Consider the following 21,381-nt stretch of genomic DNA (forward strand, 5'->3'; position numbering starts at 1 on the left):
TTTTCACCACTTCCTTTCAGTTCTGTCATGATGATTTTTTGATGATGAGTGCACAAAAACATGAGCTCAGTGTTTCACCAAAACATGAAGAATCGGAGGCTTTCTAAGACATTGAGTCTCCTGTAGACGTCTTATAACGTCATTCGGTCAGTGAGGGAGACCTCTCGCATTTTAGATAACAAATGAGGAAATGAGCAAACTGTCAGGAAGTCTTACAAACTGAGTCTAAGAGCAGGTGGTGCACGTGTGACTCTGCCACGCAGTGAGCCGGGGGACACCCCTAACTGACTTTAATCTGGGTGTGATTGGAATAATTTCACACTCTGTCTCACTTCAGTGCTTGCGGAACAGAAAGTCTAACATTAGACACATACAGAGGTCACACCCTGATATCTACTGTTAATAACAGAAACTCCTCCAGCTGTTCACAGGGAGAACAAATATAATGTTTTAACACTAACATGTTTACATGGGTTAGCTGTGTGAAATACCAACAAGAGTCAGTTTTGTGGATGGTTATCCTCCTTTGGCGTGATACTGCCCCTGGATTATTCAGGTGGAGCCTGCCCATGCATGTAGACAGTGGAACAGGGGCGGCTGTGGCTCAGTGGTAGAGGCTGTTGTCTCTCAGCTGGAAGGTCGGAGGTTTGATCCCCAGCTCCTGCAACCACATGTCCAATGGGACCCTGGGCAAGACACTTAACCAAAAGTTGCTCCCGCTGCTTTGTTGGCGGCATGTGAATGTATATGAATGGATCAGTTAATACTCATGGACTCTTTACACAGCAGCCTCTACCATCAGTGTGTGAATGTGTATGAATGGATGAGTTAATACTGATGGACTCTTTACTCAGCAACCTCTACCATCAGTGTGTGAATGTGTAGGTGTGACCTGCGGTGTAAAAGAGCTTTGAGTAGTCAGAAGACTAGAAAATGAATATACAAGCTCAAGTCCATTTACCATTATTAATCATTCCTTTATAGCGCATTATTTTCACTACTTGTAGGGACGCCACAGGCCGATGGTGGTCGCTGGGCGTCAGGAGGTGGTTGTGGGGACAACACAGTCCGATGGTGGTCGCTTGGTGTCAGGAGTTGGTTGTGGGGACGCCACAGTCCGATGGTGGTCGCTGGGCGTCAGGAGGTGGTTGTGGGGACAACACAGTCCGATGGTGGTCGCTTGGTGTCAGGAGTTGGTTGTGGGGACGCCACAGTCCGATGGTGGTGGCTGGGTGTCAGGAGGTGGTTGTGGGGATGACACAGTCCAATGGTGGTCGATGGTGGTCGCTGGGTGTCAGGAGGTGGTTGTGGGGACGATACAGTCCGATGGTGGTCGCTGGGTGTCAGGAGGTGGTTGTGGAGACGACACAGTCCAATGGTGGTCGCTGGGTGTCAGGAGGTGGTTGTGGGGACGACACAGTCCAATGGTGGTGGCTGGGTGTCAGGAGGTGGTTGTGGGGACGACACAGTGTGATGGTGGTCGCTTGGTGTCAGGAGGTGGTTGTGGGGACGACACAGTCCGATGGTGGTCGATGGTGGTCGCTGGGTGTCAGGAGGTGGTTGTGGGGACGACACAGTCCGATGGTGGTCGCTGGGTGTCGGGAGGTGGTTGTGGGGACGACACAGTCCAATGGTGGTTGTTGGGTGTCAGGAGGTGGTTATGGGGACGACACAGTCCGATGGTAGTCGCTTGGTGTCAGGAGGTGGTTGTGGGGACGACACAGTCCGATGGCGGTCACTAGGTGTCAGGAGTGTCGGTGGTAGTAGTGCCAGATCACCTTGCTAAATGTTCGGGAGCAAGAGGAATAGCTGCATACTTTGTATGCTTTAAACATGTTTTAAAACACACATACCGGACAAAATCAGCGAAGAGATAAGTAGTACCACTTTATCCACAGGGGGGCGCCAACACTGACATAAATTGAAGTTCCACACAGGAGCTTTAAAGGTCACCTATAATGCAAAAACACATAAGAAATCCCCTGTGTGGGCTTTAAAGAGCTTTAATCAAAAACCACTTCACCATGTTTCTGTAACTCTAATATGTGTCTCTAGTCCGTCTACAAACCCCCCAATGATGAGAAAAGTCCATCCTCTTCGTCTTTTGCCTGCTCCACTTTTCAGAAAATGTGTGCTCAAACAGGCCGTTTGGAGATTTTACCTTCATGACATCACAAAGGGCAGCTAGGTGTTTGTTCTGCCCTCTGAGTCTGCCTTCACACCGTAAACAATAGGACATAGAGCGAGAAAGCACCGAGTACACCCAAGCCCTTCCAGAGAGGGGGCGTGGTCAGACACAGCTCATTTACATATTTATAGGTAAAGACACAGAAACAGCCTGTTCTGAGCAGGGCTGAAATAGAGGGGTTTATAGACATGCTCAAATACAGGATCAGAGTGGATTTAGAACAAGAAACTTCACACACATGTTTTGAGGAGATCTGAGACTTATTTACACTGAAGAAGAGGAGGAGGTGAATATGTGACCTTCGAGATGGCAGTGCAGATCTAGGGCGTACTCATGCTATAGGCCCGGTTGTACCGTACCTTGCTTAAGTCTGTTCTTATTCCCCCACTGGCCTGGACTCACGCTGCGGGCCTGAGCATTGTTACCACTTGAAGCTTACATGACTTTGGAATAAAACATATGCATGGCTTTTGCGTAAATATGAAGCCTGCTTAGTTTACAAGACAGGCGGACTGAAGAAAAAAAAGGGACATGCAGTCAAGCCAGCGTCTGCAAACTGGAGAACATGATGGCTACTTTACTGACTTTGAGTCTTATTCTGAGTCATGTTAGTCAGATACAGACAGAACACTCTCCATAATGAAGGCTGTCCACGTTGTTAACCTGTGCTTGTGCTTGTGCATGAATTGTACAGTGTCAAAGCAAACCTCTTCCAAGTGGGCCAGGGCCAAGGAAGTGTACCCCGACTGAGCACTGATCGGAGCCCTCATATTAGTCAAATGACCTGAACTTTGGGGGTGAAGCATGCTTAGGTATGGTACAGATTTCCTAGTGTGAGTGCGTCCTTACTGAAGCAGGATTTTCTGATCACATCGGTAAGGTCCTCACTTGAGATGGTCCTTTAATAATGCCTTTTTGAAAATAAGTTGTAGGTGCAGGTTGTCCTGTCTGTTGGCCTGCTACCTCTGAGTGTCAGAAAGTGTCAATGTGCCGACAGAAGCTACCTGAGGGAAATAACCAGCAGTCTGTGATGTCTGATACTGAGATGAACAAGTGTCTGCTGGGTCACTAATCTTTATTCCACCCTGCTGTAAGTCCGGACAGGCAGCGTCCAATTCCACATCATGTTCAGTCCCCCTCCTCTCCATTAAGAAGCCCCCATCCATGACACTTGTTGTTTCTTGTGTTTGAGGCCACGGGGGATCACTTACAGAGATGAGAGTAAGCCCCAGAGGTGGAACACAGAAGTCCCCCTCTACACTGGACATAAAGCCTCCAAGTAATCCTCCAGGTACGCCTCGGTTTCTGTCCTCCAGTCCACTACTTGATGCATCCTTCAGCTCTTCCTCGGTTTCCCTCAATCCTTGTCCTTGTGGAGCCAGTGTAGAAATCTGAGGTTTGTAACCGACATGTTCCAGCTGACAGTCCTCAAGCGTCGCCTCAGGATCTGACATCAGTAAAGGTGTCTGGGCTGTTTGTTTTCCTGGTTTCATCTGGGATAGCTCAATGTGGATGATGGGGTACACGTCGTCCTTTTGCTCCTGAGAGATCAGACTGACAGGAGACAGTGGAGGGTCGCTGCAGGTGGACAAGAAGGACAACTCACTTCTGTCGTCCTGGAAACCAAAGCAAACAACATTTAGTATTAATATTAACATTTAGCAAAGCCACAATCACTGGTATTTACTCGCTGCAGCTCACAAAGTTGCATGTTGGCTTCTTGATGACGCAACTGCGAGCCCTGTGATTGGACCGCTGGAGAGCATTGTATTTCCTGCATTTACAACATTTCCAATGTCACTGCCATTTTCTAAATCCTGCTGAAGGAAAAATGCTGCAAGCCATTGCGGAACAGAAAAGTGATGTAACAAGACAAGAAATGGGACTGCCCACTAGTGTTTATATAGTAACGCAGACACAACAATGCAGAATTATGTAGTAATCACAATGGTGTTGGACACTATGGCGTAGAGTTGATGCAAGAGTATGATCCAGGCCAGTAATGTGAGACTGATGCAGCCATACCAGCACCAGCTCTAAAAGCTGACTGAAGCCATGCAGAGTTAGCCAGGAGGCTAGTGCTAACTCACATGTATGGATAAATCAAATCAGATCCTGAAGGGTCCTTTCCCTGGTCCTTTCAGGGGCCGGACATTGGTTTGGGCAGGCCTGGTTGTAGGAAAAGCTAATCTGTGGGAGTATAAGTATGTGTGTGCTTTCATTTGTGGTGTTGGTCCAGTTTGTTGCAGTTGTCCTTTTGCTTATTGTGGTGACTGAAGTTCCTGTCAAAAAGAAGGAAGTGTGAATGCCAGCTCACTTCAGTTACCTTCAGAAGTCTGATGGCTAAACTGTTTCCTGGTTTCGGTAACTTTTCACCAACACAGTCAAGTCCCCAGGATATACACTTCTGTTTGACCCTGAGACAGAGAGACAGTTTTGTTTTGAATGAATGGCAGTTTGATATTGACAGATTATTATGTTGCAGCAGCCTAAGTGTTGCTCTGTATCGCTATGAGGACGACATAATGCTAGAAATACACGTTCAGTGTCTCCTCCGCTAAAACCTTCACACTCGGGTGCTTTGACCACATGAAGTACTCTTGTCAGGTAACGGCTTCTGTTCCTGCTAAATGTCAAGGTGTGGTTTTTCATGAAATGAGCTACGGTGACGTCCACTCTTGTTTTGAGTTAAACAAAACTAACACATTCAAAAGTCGTTACAAGAGTTTGCTTAATTTTGTTTTTGTGAAATATATAAATAAGCATACAATAAAGTGAAGTGATACCTTGCTCTCACACAGCTCCAGCACAGCAGGTAAGCTATGATCCCTATAAAGAGGGTGACGATGAAAACCATCACAATCCCCAGGCCGACTACAGGAGACAAGAAGGGAGAGGTACAAAAAGATGGAAGGACATAAGTTCTCCTTAAACTTAACTCATGAAACAATACAACAATAACAGCTTTCTAAATGGGTGGATAGTTTAGTTTTAATTGCAGCTGGAGACCGACCTACGGAGGTCACAGGCTGAGAGGAGATCCGGCTCCCTCGCGGTCCTTCTCCTGCTGAGGTGGAAGCTGTCATCTGCAGAGCCAGAGCTCCATGAGGACAGTCCAGCCACCTCCGTCTGAGTTTGGAGCCAGACACCGTCACTGCAGAGATGCAAAGGAAAGTGGCAGGGTCCTTTGCTGAGACAGAACCTTTACTGTACATTTTGGTTATGATGAAGCCCCTTCATTCAGCTTGACAATCAGGCAGACTTCAGGTATTCTGGATTTTAACCCCATAGCCAGGGGCCGAGGGGTGTGTCCATGCTTTTTTAACTGGTGTGGCCAACCTGGAGCACTGACTAATGCAAGGATGGCATGAAGTCTGCGTGCACACACACGCATAATAATCTTTTTTTTTTATCCTCTCTATCCCCACTGAAGATCTGTACTTGTAAGTAACAGAGTTTCGCAACATATAGCCTACATCTTCTTGATTCTTTAGGGACTCAAAAACTAAGATGTGCAAAATCACACTTTTAAGTTCTTAAAAGATTGCATGAAAACTCTTTTCTAACATTTTTTTAGCATTATTGCATATTCTATATGCTGGTCAGACTGTGTGCACACGTTTTTGCTTGGACTCTTTCATGCAAAGTTTTAATTTACAAGTGAAAGTACTACCTTAAAAACATTAAGTTACATAAACACTTGAAGAAAACCACCATCAGCCTGTTGAAAACATTCAGAATATCTGACTAGCTGGCTATGCTGCCTGGGAGCAATTAGGGGTTCAGTGCCTTGCCCAAGGACACTTCGACATGTGGACTGAAGGAGCTGAAACTCTGACCTTCTACCACTGAGCCACATCCACCCCTAAATGGTCAACTGTAATTATTAAACGTGCAAAGTAGCAATCTGTAACTCTTGACACCTAGTGTTTAAAATGGGTACTGCAGTCTAAATTCTAAACATTGTAGAGAGCTGTCTCTCCCCCCCCCCCCTCTCTAGAGTGAATGCTCACACAGGTCACCATGTGGTGGACACTGAAGCTTCAGTGTTTATCCAGCTCTGCATGGGTCTGTAAACCTTTCTGTGTTCTAACCTCTCTCCATTTTTCAAAAGCATCTCCAATATTGATCCTAGTTTGAGCACGTTTCTGCTCGTGGAGCTTATTAGAAACATGCAGAGGCTTTTTAGGTCGGGTACAATCACTTCTATCTGAACCACTTCTCTTGACCGCTTCCATCGCTGCAACACCTGTTGACCTGATAACTGCTCTCATATCTGACAAACCGAGGGGCGTCCAAAACGGCCGTGTGTGTGGGAGGGGGGGGGGGAGTGTCTACCTTCTCTGGTCCAAACAAATCCAGAGCATTCAGGAGCAGAATCTAAAGTTAGAAGGAGGACATACTGACTGCTGCATTGTAGTCAGAGAAGCCAGCACTTCAACATAGCATGTTTCTTTAATGATCATATAGTTAGGTACCTTTATCATTTCACTCACTACACATCTCACTGATTGGACCTTTAATAGTAACAATTTTACATCCACCAAGCAAATACCCAGATGATATTGTTGTTACAGACTGGATGTTTGAAAAGGAGAACTAGAGAATGGAGATGAAGGCTGTTTTCTATGTTTCTGTCACCAAAAGGGAAGCAATGAATGACATCTTAAGGCTTTATAATTCAATTCAATTCAATTCAATTTTATTTGTATAGCGTCAACTCATAACAAGTGTTATCTCAAGACACTTTACAAAAAGCAGGTAAAATACCTTACTCTTTGTCTGTTAACATTACAAAAGAGCAGGTAAAAAGACCTTACTCATTGTTATGTTACAAAAAGCAGGTAAAAGATCTTACTCATTGCTATATTACAAAGATCCGGCCTATCCATCATGAGCACTTTAGCAAAGCAGCAAAAGTTACAGTGGTAAGAAAAAACTGCCTTATTAAAAGGCAGAAATCTTCGGCCGGATCCCCGGCTCATGACGAAACAACCTTCACAGGCCTAGACTGCGCCTATAAGCTGCTTCTGAGAATCTGTTTTCTGTTGCCTCTTCACTTGAGCTCCAGAAAATAGTGAAGCTGATAGGTAAGTGACAGCGTTACAGTTGCATGTGTGCATGAAGCCACATGGCTTCCTGTTTGTGGTTGAAGTGAGTTCTAGAAAACTCTATGATTCACTGAATAAACTGTGAAAACTATGAGTGTACCGGCGTTTGAAACATAACGAATATCTGCTCTGGTGAGCAGCTTCTGTGTCTGCATGTTATTAAGACGTTTGCTCTAGACATTGCAAAGTCATAATAAGACAGGACAATATTTTAAAATGATATATAACTCTAGGTCGGGCTTAATGACACAAACATATACAGTATGTAACCTGTATTTGGATGAATGTTCCTAATGAAAATCACAACATCTTTACCCACAAAGGCTCTGTAATGAGCGTCTCATATGTTTGTATCCATCACAAATTAAAAAACAGAAAACATGCAACCGCCAGCTCCACCTGAGAACGTCAGCACATTACTGGAAGTGAGAGGTAAAAAACCCTGCTGATTCACTGGAGGTTTGTGGGAGGGGAGTCTCAGTGGAATGCTGGTTACAAACTTTCCATGATGCAACAATGGCGTCTGCTGCAGTATGATGCGATACACATTGACTACTATTGCATACATAATTTCCCACATGTGTGGATAGCATAGGTTTGCTACGAGGTTTAAACACACACACACACACACACACACACACACACACACACACACACACACACACACACACACACATATATGGTGGGTAAAAGTCCCCTTGATGAACATGAAAAGGAAAAGACTCACAGCGAAGTTGTGCTTACTCCAATCCTTCAGCTCAAACTATAAGGGATATTTTTTTAAAAATACAGAGCAAGCAACATATTTCAGACACATCCTTCATGAAGCCAAGCAGATACTTGTATTCTTATTCAAGAGAAGTTAGGTCTAACTAGGGTTGTAGGTAGGACTGCATCTACAATTTATTCTATTAACTGAAGTATCTTCCAAGTATTCAAGGGTGAAGCCAAATCCTTCCATTTGAAACCATGGCACCAGTTAATATCGAACATTTATTCCTCCATGAATGATTTCCAAGGTAGAGGAGCCCTGATATAAAATGTCCTCACTGACACTGTGTCAAGCTCACCTCTGTGTTCGGTGTTGCTGGAGTCCAGTGTTTGGAGATAGATGGTGTAGTTTACGATGAAGCCTCTCTGCTGGTCTACAGGCAGCTCATCCCACTGGATCTGGATCTGTCTGGCCTCGTGGACCAGTATTGACACTTTGGGACCGGACTGTGGCTCTGAAACACAAACAAGCAGAACAGAGAAGAGGAAAGAAATGAACATATATAAAACCAGCATTCATTTTCGCTTAAGCATCACTGGATGTTGATGCTGACATTTTTTAAATCTTTAGAGAACCCCCCTCCCCCTCTCCCCCCCCTGTTGTTGGTGATGAAGACTCTCTGAATCTTACTCTGTTCTTTGGAGTAGACGAGACGAGACGATGGAGCGCTGACACCTCTGCTGGTCACAGCAAACACAGAGACATTGTACCTCACACCTGCAGTCAGGCCTGAAACAGAACAGGAACTAAGAAATTCTCAACATCAACTCCTCTATTTTACAACAAAATAAATCAACGTTTCTTATTTAATTAAGCTCACAGTGTACTATGAGTATCAGTATCAAATTTACACACTGATGATTAACCATAAACATCTGCAATACACAAATTGCCCACAAGAGGGCAGTGTTGGATTAAATTGAAGCTCTTGTGTTATTTGAAAATCTTGTGACAAGTAGCAGCTAGACATTGATAAATCCATCCATTATCTATACTGTCATTGGGGGAAAGGTGGGTGTTACACCCTGGACAATCACAGGGCTGACATATAGAGACAGACAATCAGCCACACTTACATTTACACCTACGGGCAATTTAGAGTCAGCAGTTAACCTAACCAGCATGTCTTTGGACTGTGGGAGGAAGACGGAGTACCAGGAGAGAACCCACACATGGAGAACATGTAGACTCCACACAGAGAGACTCCTTAAGGACAGGGAATCAAACCAGGAACCTCCACACAGAGAGACTCCTGTCAGACGGGGATTCAAACCAGGAACCTCCTCACAGAGAGACTCCTGACAGACGGGGATTCAAACCAGGAACCTCCTCACAGAGAGACTCCTGACAGACGGGGATTCAAACCAGGAACCTCCTCCTCATTGTGAGGCAGCAGAGCTAACCACTACAGCACCATGAAGCCCCCACATCGATTTATTTGTTGTTAATGATGTTATTTAATAATCTGCGGTGGTGTGTTTCTCTACCTGTGACTGCTGTTTTGCTCTCATCTTTGTCCACTTTGTCCCACTGCAGCACGGCCACAGGAACACTCGTCCATTCTAACATGTAGTGCAGCAGTTCATCTCCAGATGATAACCTGCGTTTGTTCTCAGGCCACGACCAGGAGACAGACACAGCGCTGCCATTAGACGCAGGAGCAAAGTCTCTCAAAACAGGTCCAGAATGACCTGAAAATGAAAACACACATGAAGGCATTATGACGCCTTTTGATTTTTTATTTTTGATTTTTTTTTTATTCATTTGACAAGTTTTGCTTCATATTGTCTTCAGTGTTTGATGTTTGTGTACCTGACTGTCTGAGGGGCACTTCTGCAGGTGGAGATGTCCCATACAAGGTGACTGCACTTACACTGAGCGCCTGGACCTCTGCTGATAACGGGACTGAACACTGGCTCAGATTAGCTGTCACATTTTGTTTCTGCTCATTGCCCAGAGAGATTTCAAATCGTTGCACCTTTCCACTGTAATCTTCTGGATTTGGATGCTGGGGGAGAAGACCATCTGACACTTGAGCTTTACTTTTCAACATGTGTATTTTGTTTCAATGTGTGAAAGATTTACAGATGATTACCTGCTTTCCTGCAAACAGTTACACAAGATACCACTGCTCTGTCATAATACAAACTTGAAGGAGCAGTATGTAACTCTGACCCCTAGTGTTTAAAATGGGTACTGCAGTCTAAATTCTAAACATTGTAGAGAGCTGTCTCTCCCCCACCTCCTCTGTAGAGTGGATGCTCACACAGGTCACCATGTGGTGGACACTGAAGCTTCAGTGTTTATCCAGCTCTGCATGGGTCTGTAAACCTTTCTGTGTTCTAACCTCTCTCCATTTTTCAAAAGCATCTCCAATATTGATCCTAGTTTGAGCACGTTTCTGCTCGTGGAGCTTATTAGAAACATGCAGAGGCTTTTTAGGTCGGGTACAATCACTTCTATCTGAACCACTTCTCTTGACCGCTTCCATCGCTGCAACACCTGTTGACCTGATAACTGCTCTCATATCTGACAAACCGAGGGGAGTTCAATGTGGAAAGAGGTAAACAGATAACCTGGCTTTTCAAAAATAAACAAATTCTGCTAATCAACAAGTAGTGCAGGCATATGACTGACATCACTGCACATCTGCTGATTGTTCTTACTTTATAAGACATCATGGGCAGTTTCAATATAATAGTCAGATTAAAGAACAGCTTTGACACATTACCTTCCACAACACCGTCACCATCTGCAGCCCCTTCTTCCCCTTGTGGCCTAGAATCCTCCAGACGTGCAGCTGCTTTGATAAACCTACAGATAAGAGTGTGGGTTTTGTACGGGTGCTATCAGAATAATTTAAAGATAATTTTAAAGCCTTGGTTTAATAACGAGTAAGAACTATCACCCTGCCTTTTCCAGGGCTTCTCCCCCTTACAGATGAGCTCCATTTACTGCAGAGCAACCTTTTGCTTGAGGCTGATGGTGGGGTGAAGCAGGACATGTTTGAATGCATTGGTCCTGACGTTAAGATACACGTTCTCACTTGGAACTCATAATTAGTCAGAGGCTTGAGACCTTCCACTTTTATCAGACCCTCACTGGACTGTGATACCTCTCCAGCTTCCTAAACAGAAGGAAATGAAAAGAGAGAATAGCCATGTAGTTTCCTGTCTGTGCACTTCCTGATTAATGCTGCTGCTATGATAACCACAAAGCTATGATGTCACAACACCACTTTACCCAGGAGTTTTTATCCGAGTGAAGCCTGACACAGGGTCTGAGAAGCTCTGGGGAGTCTGTTGGTTTCCATCGCAAAACAGCTGCAGTGGAGTCCAAATACCCTGTTAGCATAATTCGAGGGGGCTCTGGTATCACTGCAATACAAAAAACAACATAGAAGCACACATGTTAGAGTAAACTGTAGTTAACCAAACAGAGGCTACAGGTTCTGTAATGACCTGAAAGTGCAGGTGTTGTTATGAATGCAAAATCTTTAAAGGTCACATATCCTCCTCCTCCTCCTCTTCAACCAGTGTAAATAAGTCTCAGAGCTCCTCAAAACATGTGTGTGAAGTTTCTTGTTCTAAATCCACTCTGATCCTGTATTTGATCATGTCTATAAACCCCTCTATTTCAGCCCTGCTCAGAACAGGCTGTTTCTGTATCTGTACCTTTAAATATATAAATGAGCTGTGTCTGACCACGCCCCCTCTCTGGAAGGGCTTGGGTGTACTTGATCTTTCTTTCTCCATGTCCTATTGTTTAAGGTTCAGAACAAACACCTAGCTGTGGGAGTGTCACCCACCTGGGGGAGTACTGCTGCCCTTTGTGATGTCATGAAGGGAAAAAACGGCCTGTTTGAGCACACATTTTCTGAAAAGTGGAGCAGGAAGAAGACGGAGAGGATTGACCTTTTTTTAATGTTTATTTTTGGGCTTTTTATGTCTCTATTAAGACACAGGACAGTGGACAGAGTCAGAAATATGAGAACGACATTCGAGAAACGAGCCACGGGTCGGGCCTGAACCTGGGCCGTCGTCCTGGAGGACCACAGCCTCCGTACATGGGGCTTGTGCACCAACCACTACACTACCGGCGCCCCGAGAGGACGGACAGAGTAATTTGGGAGTTTGTCCAAAGGCTAGGGACGCATATTAGTGTCAGAAAAACATGGTAAAGTGTATTTTGAATAATATATGACCTTAAAGAAGTCCACAGAATGAAATAAAGAAAAGATAAGACAGCAAGCTGCTTTAATCATTCAAGTTTTTTCAGTTACTGAGAAACATGTCACTGATGATAGCACAATCTCATTCTTAAAACTGTGACAGATCAAAAGATGACTCACTTCAAAAGAAAACAATTTATCATTTAAATGTGAACGTAAATCCTGTGCTTTGATGTAGATGTGTACTCATTCATAAAGTGTAACAGAGGTGAGAGCTTACCTATATCCTTCACACAGAGTATGAATGGGTCAGACTTTGAGACTCCAAGCTGATTGTAAGCAATGATTATTAACTCGTACGTAGAGTTTCCATTGATCTTTGCCCTGGGGATGGTGATTACTGCAGCACCTTGGATCTGATAGAACTCTACCTGGGTTCCATTTTCTCTGGAAAAGACATAAAAAAGAAGCTTGCTGTGTGATGAAAATAGATTTTTGACCTTTTGAAAAAAGCAAGACAGCAGCTAAATGTCTACAAAGATGACACATACTGTACCTGTTGATTGAAATGTTGTAAACAGTTTCAAGGTGTGTCTCCCGTCCTTTCGACCATGAGCAGTCTATAGAAGCTGAACTCCTCGTGGTTTCACAAAAAATAACTTCAGGTTTATCTGGACGGTCTTTGGACAGCAGAAAACACTGTAACCATTAGTTTCACATGTTCAAACTAACACCTGCAGCTTCTTCAAAATGTGAGATTAAAACATAATTTATATTTCAAACTTCAATCAGACCTCTATGATTATCTCTAACTTACTGAGATGTCATGATAACTTTTAGGTGAGTTTACAGTTCTTCTGACACCTCTTCTACTTCCTATTTCCTCAACTGACAGGCTAAAACATAAATGGAACAGAAAAGTACACCAAGCAGAAGTATCAGTGCACCCTAGAGGCCCTTTGCAGATTAGAAATAATTGAGAATCAGCTCACTTAAGACAGACAGTCTCACAACCATGTTCAAGGTCCAATCAGTGAGATGTGTAGAGAGTGAAATGATAAAGGTATCTTACTGTATGATCAGACATTAAGGAAACATGCTATGTTGAAGTGCTGGCTTCTCTGACAACAATGCAGCAGTCAGTATGTCCTCCTTCTAACTTGAGATTCTGGTCCTGAATGCTCTGGATTTGTTTGGACCAGAGAAGGTAGGCGCTTTTAAGACACCCCCCACACGGCCATTTTGGACGCCCCTCGGTTTGTCAGATATGAGAGCAGTTATCAGGTCAACAGGTGTTGCAGCGATGGAAGCGGGCAAGAGAAGTGGTTCAGATAGAAGTGATTGTACCCGACCTAAAAAGCCTCTGCAGGTTTCTAATAAGCTCCACGAGCAGAAACGTGCTCAAACTAGGATCAATATTGGAGATGCTTTTGAAAAATGGAGAGCGGTTAGAACACAGAAAGGTTTATAGACCCATGCAGAGCTGGATAAACACTGAAGCTTCAGTGTCCACCATATGGTGACCTGTGTGAGCATCCACTCTAGGGGGGGGGGGGGGGGGGGGGGAGAGACAGCTCTCTACAATGTTTAGAATTTAGACTACAGTACCCATTTTAAACACTAGGGGTCAGAGTTACATATTACAGTTCAAGCCACTGTTCTCCTGCTAATTAAATTCTTCTTGTTGATTTAAAAGTTTTTAATTTGAACCCCCAAACTGTTTCATATTTTTTTTTTTATCTTTCAGGATTCTCTTAAAAAAACATGTCCTTTTCTTTTAAAACCTTTCAGTCTAAATATCATATGATTGTGGAAGTCAGAGCCAACTGTACTTACAGCCGCCACGTAGGACCAGTCCATTGACAATCTTCAACTTATCATCAGTCAACAATTTGCACAGCACTGAAGAATTTGGCACCTTGACATGAATCAAATTGAAAATTGCAGTGTTGCAGTTTACTCTGTCTGAAAGAGCCAGAGTCTTTCCGTCGTGTTGCAGTAATATTTTGCTCCTAAAAGACAAAAACAGATAACTATGTCTGTGCCAGAGTAAGGACACTACGTGCAGAATAATATACATCCTTTTGTGTCATATCAAATATATTTGTCTTGTATTTGTCTTTGCATTTATTCCAACCTTTGTTTGCACTCTGTGACGTGACAGTACACTGTCAGGTTTGAACCCAGGAGGAAGGGTAAAGCTGGTTCTACTGTCAGGTTGCCGAGTCCATTGAAGATCACCAAACCAGCCGGGTGCACAGGACAATCTGCCCAGAAAAGATGAACACAGAGTTTCAAAGCAGTAGTATCCAAGGATAAGTTATGGATGGTTTTAAAGGATGATTTAAAGGTCACATATTCTCTAAAATACACATCACCATATTTCTCTAACTCTAACAGTCTAAGTCTGTCTACAAACCCCCCAATAATGAGAAAAGTCCATCCTTTCCGTCTTCTGCCTGCTCCACTCTTCAGAAAATGTGTGCTCAAACAGGCCGTTTGGAGATTTTCCTTTCATGACATCACAAAGGGCAGTAGCCCCTCCCCCAGGTGGGTGACACTCCCACAGCTAGGTGTTTGTTCTGCCCTCTGAGTCTGCCTTCTCACCGTAAACCATAGGAGATGGAGCGAGAAAGACTGAGACACCCAAGCCCTTCCAGAGAGGGGGCGTGGTCAGACACAGCTCATTTACATATTTAAAGGTACAGACACAGAAACAGCCTGTTCTGAGCAGGGCTGAAATGATGTATGATCAAATACAGGATCAGAGTGGATTTAGAACAAGAAACTTCACACACATGTTTAGAGGAGCTCTTAGACTTATTTAAACTGGTTGAAGAGGAGGAGAATATGTGACCATTAAATAAAATGGTATATGTCCACCAAAGGGCCATTACATCTTGACCACCTCTGCAATACAAGTCACTAATCACTAAAACTAAAAAGAGGGAAACAACTTATTATGGACACATTTTTTTATATAAGGCACCCACTAAGACAAGCTTTCCCAACTTTGGGGTCCAGACCCCATGCAGTCCCATGGAATTCAAATGGGGTCCCCTTAAAACACATTCTTCCTGAATTAAGCTGCAAGACGTTATACAGTTTATAATGAGCTACATTCTAAAAAACTAACAAACTTGCAGTATCTCCGCATGTATCTCCTCCATGTCTCATGCATCCAGCGTTCATTTCCAGCCTTGTCAATCGAAGCTCACCTGGCTGTAAACATTGTACACTGAGAAAATAAAATCCTCACTTTGTGCACAAATCTCATTGAGACTTGTCTGCGTCTGTCCACAATAATATACCTGAAACTGCCTTAAAGGCACAGTATGTAGATTCCTCCACCAGGGGGCTCTCAATCAAAACAATAACAAAAGATGACGTAGAGGCTGGCGGGGAATCAGGAGAGTGATTCTCTCTGCAAATGTGTTCGAATCCCCCATTCACTGAAGCTGTCTTGAATATATTTCTGAACTAAAACTATTCAAAGCTCTTTTACACCGCAGGTCACACCTACACATTTACACACTGATGGTAGAGGCTACTGAGTAAAGAGTCCATCAGTATTAACTCATCCATTCATACACATTTACACACTGATGGTAGAGGCTGCTGAGTAAAGAGTCCATCAGTATTAACTCATCCATTCATACACATTCACACACTGATGGTAGAGGCTGCTGAGTAAAGAGTCCATCAGTATTTACTCATCCATTCATACACATTCACACAGTTGAGTAGAGATTCATGTCAGTTCAACTTTAGGACCCACTCATCCATTCATACACATTCACACACTGATGGTAGAGCTGAGTAAAGAGTCCATCAGTATTAACTCATCCATTCATACACATTCACACGCTGATGGTAGAGCTGAGTAAAGAGTCCATCAGTATTAACTCATCCATTCATACACACACTGATGGCAGAGGCTGCTGAGTAAAGAGTCCATCAGTATTAACTCATCACATTCACTCACCGCCGACAAAGCAGCGGGAGCTGAGGAAACCGGCTCAGGAGATATTGTATACTCACCTTTGATGGATAAACTGAAAACAAGAAAATATTTCCAAATGGTTGAGTAGAGATTCATCTCAGTTCAACTTTAGGACCCACTCGACATGTCTCAGCAGCTGTAAAAATATATACATACATTCTCAGCAATCACTTCTTTTATTTAAGCTCATCTTCAAGCAGCAACCTTTGTACAAAAGCTGTTCTGATGATATTGCAGATATTATGAAATTAATCTTCTTTCTGCTCCTTTTCATTCAAAATTTGAGATTTTATGTTTGTCTGTTTTGCTTAACTTTATTGTTTTTTTTAACTAAATAAAATTATACAAAAGAAAAAAAAAAAAATCTTATCTTTACAGTGTAATTATGCAGCTTTTAAAACGTTTGGTTCCTGAGCATTAACCACATTTAGTCAGATATACGATAGTAAACATTTACAAACGTTCTTTGTCTCATGTTCCTCTGAACAGATTTCTAAAGCACGTGAGAAGCGGTAAAGCTCACCAGAATGTCATCCCCCTTGCTTCCCTCTGCCATGCGTGAAAGGTCTTCTTATCAGATTACTATAAAAGTTGTTTTTTCTTGTCTTCGTTAACATCTTCTTCAGATGACTTGCTCTGTGAGAAGCCTCCGACTAAAGTGAGCTCTTTTCGTGCAAATGAATCATCTTAAAGAGGCCAGTGACCTAGTTTGGTGGTATTTTTAGCTTCAGAACTTTGTCGCCCTGTTTCAGTTGCCTGTTTCTCGTCACCACAAAGGTTCAGTTGACTTTGAATGAGCACCTGCTCCCATTAAACATGCTGCTGTTAGCACATAATAAACTGATCAAACAGGACTTTTTTTACTTTGAAAATGATGCTGACTGAAGCCTCGCAGACACCTCATTATATGTCCCTTAGTCCTGACCCCTTTTAATGACAGTAACTCTTGTTGTGCTGATGCAGTGAATGATAAAGTCAATCTATCCTTACACACGACCTGTTCTTCTGATAGGCTCAGTCTTAAAGTCCCTCGAACTTTCACTGAACTCTGTAAAACCGCACTTTCGTTTGACGCTCCAAACTCATGGAGCGCCCTCCAGTTCTTCCCCCCATTTCAGAGTTCAGGATTTCAATTTCTAGCCACTTCATAAGTGCAAAATCCTGCAGTTCCTCGAGTGTCCACTAGAGGCTGGCTGCAGAAGCACAGGAAGTCACATACACACCCATTCTAAAAAGCCTGTTTTTACAGCAGAGATTAACATGTTTACAGCCTGGTTCAAAAAAACAGATAGGTGTCTCGATGGACACACTGTACGGGGGGTGAATGTTTTGATGACTCATCAGTTTTGATTTGATGAAGGATAATAAGTAAGATTTATTCACAATAAGGCGTGTAGCTGACCTGATTGACAGGTGGCCGTGGTGTAACAGTTTGTCAGGAGGTTTAAAACCTGCCTCAGCTCCAGCTCTCAGCCTGTCGTTAGGTTGACTGAAAGTTAGACTGAGACAGCATTTCCAGCATGGAGACCGCCATCGATGGGACTCCCGCGCCCCTTGCAGGAACAGACGGGTGACCTCACTCAGGCTTCGTTCTTTAAAATTTACAGTCGAGCATACCGCGAATTAACCTTGAAATGATATCTCAAGACACTTAACATAAGAGCAGGTCAAAGAAACTGTGCAAGGTTTGGAAAGTGGGATAGAGGGAGACGCAGATGGAAGAGAAGGAGGGACAAACAGAGCGACAACAACAATAAAAAAGATAAATTTAAAGCTACAATGTCAGTAATAATGTAAAAGTATGTGTAGTATTAGCAGTAACAGCTAAGTATGATCATAGAGTGATGAGTGTAAAATTAAAGTTAGCAGCTGTAATGATGATGAATAGAAGAGATAGAAGTTGAGCAGCAGAGTAACAGAGTAGACTCATACGACATCAATAAACATGAGAGTATAAAAGCTGATAAAACAAACTTGCACTTGTTGTCTGAAGGAGGAGGTAACCCGGTCTAAAAAAATAATGAACCCACTTCTCATTTTGATGTGCTCTGACGTCAGCAGAACATGTTTGAGGAAAACAGTGAAGGGCCAACACTCTCTCACGCTTATCTTTTATATCGTTTTCTCACTTCAAAGGCTCTGCAGGGAAAAACCCGACGTGAGAGAGGGTGCTTGTTTTCCTCAAGATCAAAGAGACCTCAAAATCGCACTCCTTTTTGTTTTTACAGAGTTTTGTATCAAATGTCTGAAGTACATGCTCATAATTCCGTGATGAACTTTAATAATGAATGCTCAGGAAAGCAGATAAAGGTGAAATAGTTTATTCAACATTTCTGTCACACAAACTTTAACAGCCGGACTCAAAGGTCCAGTTTGCTGCACACTGCTTACACCCTGCCAGGAGGTACCACACATGTGCACAGTGATTTACAGCCTTGACAAAAATCAGACCCAAACCACAGCCAGAAAATGATTAAAAAAAGGCTCTGAATGAAGTATGTTATATCCAACTATACGTACAACACATTCAACGTGTAGTCGCATGGATAAGAGGAAACGAGCTCCAAGTGATTTTCCTTCAGAACACTTTTGAATAAACCTCTGATCTGAAAAGTTTTATGGAAGAAGGCCTGTCGATGTGTGAGAAGGAACCCACTTTCAAATAAAGTTTGACTTTAAAGGATTAAAGGTCAAAATGAACAAATTACATTGAATATACTGGCACAGTGTTGTCTTTTGTGTGAAACATAGATGGTGACTCTGGGACACCTGGTGGTTTATCGGGGTACAGCACAGAGGCGGTAGGGTTTGGGACTGTGAGTGCCTCCTAACTTGAACTCCAGACTGGGCTGCTCTCCGTCTGGTGCAGAGAGAGAAAACCTCTGGAGAAGGGAGGTAAAAAACAGGAATACTTCTGCCCTGGCCAGCTGCTCCCCGGGACACACACGCTTCCCTGAGGAGACACAGATCGACAGGTGAGTTGTTTGAACAGAAGGGGTTCATTTTGATTGCTACAATAACTGAAACCGGTTGGGCTGTCTTGGCTGACACGCCTCTACAATGTGGCCTGGAGGTCTGGGGCAGTGCCTGTTAAATGGTAGACCTAGTTGGTGGTTCCCATCTTTAAAAAAGGGAGATCAGATGTGCTGCAACTATTGGATTATTATAACACTACTCAGCCTCCTGGTGATTGTTCATTCTAGGTTGGAAAGGAGACTCCGACCAATCATTTGGATACAGGATACAGGAGGAAAAATACGGAGTCCGTCCTCGCTGTGGGTCAGTGGACCAATCAGTTACCCTTGTAGGGCTTCTGGGAGGAGCAGGGGACTTTACAAATTCAGTCTAAATGTGTTTTGTGGACATAAAGAAGGCCTACAATCATGGCTAGCACTGTTGGAATATGGGGTACCTAGCCGTTGCTATGAGCCAATGGATCCCTGCTTAACCAAAGTTAAAGCAGTGTCCACATTCTCGGCACAAAGTCAGATGCTTTCCCTGTGCACGACTGCATGTTGGCCTCTGCCTGGGTTGTCCCTTGTCCCCAATTCTTGAAATGGTTAAATGGATCGTAAGGTTCACAGATGTGTTGGTGTAGCACAAGCAGTAACACAGGCTAATACAATGATGTGTCCTGTCTGGCTTTGGACCGCCTCGAGTCCCCCCAGGAGGACGGGGAGAGGGAAGTGGCTCAATGGCAGGATCAGTTTTCTCCCAACTGGAAGGTCGGGGGTTCAATCCTCAGCTACATGTCCAATGTGTCCTTGGGCAAGACACTTAACCCCAAGTTTCTCCCGCTGCTGGATGAGTTAATACTGATGGACTCTTTACTCAGCAGCCTCTACCATCAGTGTGTGAATGTGTATGAATGGATGAGTTAATACTGATGGACTCTTTACTCAGCAGCCTCTACCATCAGTGTGTGAATGTGTATGAATGGATGAGTTTATACTGATGGACTCTTTACACAGCAGCCTCTACCATCAGTGTGTGAATATGTATGAATGGATGAGTTGATACTGATGGACTCTTTACTCAGCAGCCTCTACCATCAGCGTGTCAATGTTTATGAATGGATGAGTTCATCCATTCATAAACATTCACACGCCGCTGTCGAAGCAGCGGGAGCAACTCAGGGTTTAATGTCTTGCCCAAGGACACAGCAGACATGTGGCTGCAGGAGCTGGGGATCGAACCCCAGACCTTCTAGTTGAAAGACAACCGACTCTACCACTGAACTTCAAAAGCTTCAAAATCAACTCTTAAACAGAATGGTTGGTGTCATCATGGTGGCTTTTTTGTATTTTTAATTTTCAGTCTAAAGTTTTAACAACTGACAAACCTGCTGAGAAAGGAAGGAAGGCTTCTCTCTTCCTAAACTGGCCGTCTTGATCCAGAAAGTGTTGAGGGTTGAAGGAGTGCGACGTTTCCCACATCGTCTCATCGTGAAGAACCGAGGTCAGGGTGGGCATGATGATGGTTTCCCTGTGGAAACAGCATTTATTAAAACTTTCATAATAAAAATATAACTGATAATTTTGTGATTTATTTATTTTTTCTTCAAATTCAAGAGTGTTATATGAGCCCAAATGGTTAAGTCTAAAAGGACCAGTATGTCAAAGTATGGGCTTATCTAAAGTTGTTGTAGTTGTGGATTTAATCTATTAACTTTTTTTCAAAACCTTCCTCCATCGTTGTAGCGGCTCTCTGGTGTCACATCCGGTCTCATCACCATACAATGCTACACTGCTCCTAGTGGTTATATACTTATTGCATCTTGCGTACCCGTAGTGTTAAATTCTGATGAAGTGCACCACCAGCGCTACAAACCATTAAAAGGATACCGAGGCTGATGTGATGCGTTAATGTACGCTAGTTAAAAGCATGTATACGCAGGGCTTTACGTGACAACAGGGTTAATTATAGGGGTGTAACGGTACACAAAAATGTTGGTTTGGTACGGTTCCAAGTTTTGAAGCTTCGGTTCGTTACATTTTCGGTACAGTAAAGGGACCTGATGCAAAACTTTTTTTTTCTTTATTAGGAACACTTAGAATTTTTACACATTGGGCTAAGTGCAGCATCGACAGTTCAGACTTGTACTTTTTAATAACATTTTAAATTAAACATTGTAAA

The 21,381-nt window shown here is 43.4% G+C and overlaps 1 protein-coding gene and 1 long non-coding RNA gene across 2 annotated transcripts in view; one reads left to right on the forward strand and one right to left on the reverse strand.

Moving 5' to 3' along the window:
- Positions 1–1,987: 1,987 nt before the first annotated feature.
- il23r (interleukin 23 receptor) lies at positions 1,988–16,908 on the reverse strand. The gene is made up of 17 exons (XM_020653504.3): positions 16,769–16,908; positions 16,284–16,381; positions 14,380–14,509; positions 14,079–14,254; positions 12,799–12,922; positions 12,523–12,689; positions 11,315–11,448; positions 10,985–11,198; positions 10,803–10,885; positions 9,884–10,079; positions 9,559–9,762; positions 8,702–8,800; positions 8,370–8,525; positions 5,202–5,342; positions 4,975–5,062; positions 4,515–4,605; positions 1,988–3,804 (listed from the first exon to the last, which is right to left on the reverse strand). Exons 2-17 carry the CDS (start codon positions 16,339–16,341, stop codon positions 3,148–3,150), a joined length of 2,718 nt encoding a protein of 905 aa, XP_020509160.2. The 5' UTR covers positions 16,342–16,381; positions 16,769–16,908; the 3' UTR covers positions 1,988–3,147.
- Positions 6,952–21,381, forward strand: part of LOC136179433 (uncharacterized) — a 172,791-nt gene continuing 158,361 nt past the window's right edge. Inside the window, exon 1 of the long non-coding RNA XR_010666578.1 lies at positions 6,952–6,993. This is a non-coding gene — a long non-coding RNA (uncharacterized lncRNA). The remainder of the gene's footprint in view (positions 6,994–21,381) is intronic.

This window comes from Labrus bergylta, chromosome 6 (assembly GCF_963930695.1).
Source record: "Labrus bergylta chromosome 6, fLabBer1.1, whole genome shotgun sequence".
In the NCBI taxonomy this organism is placed as follows: domain Eukaryota; kingdom Metazoa; phylum Chordata; class Actinopteri; order Labriformes; family Labridae; genus Labrus; species Labrus bergylta.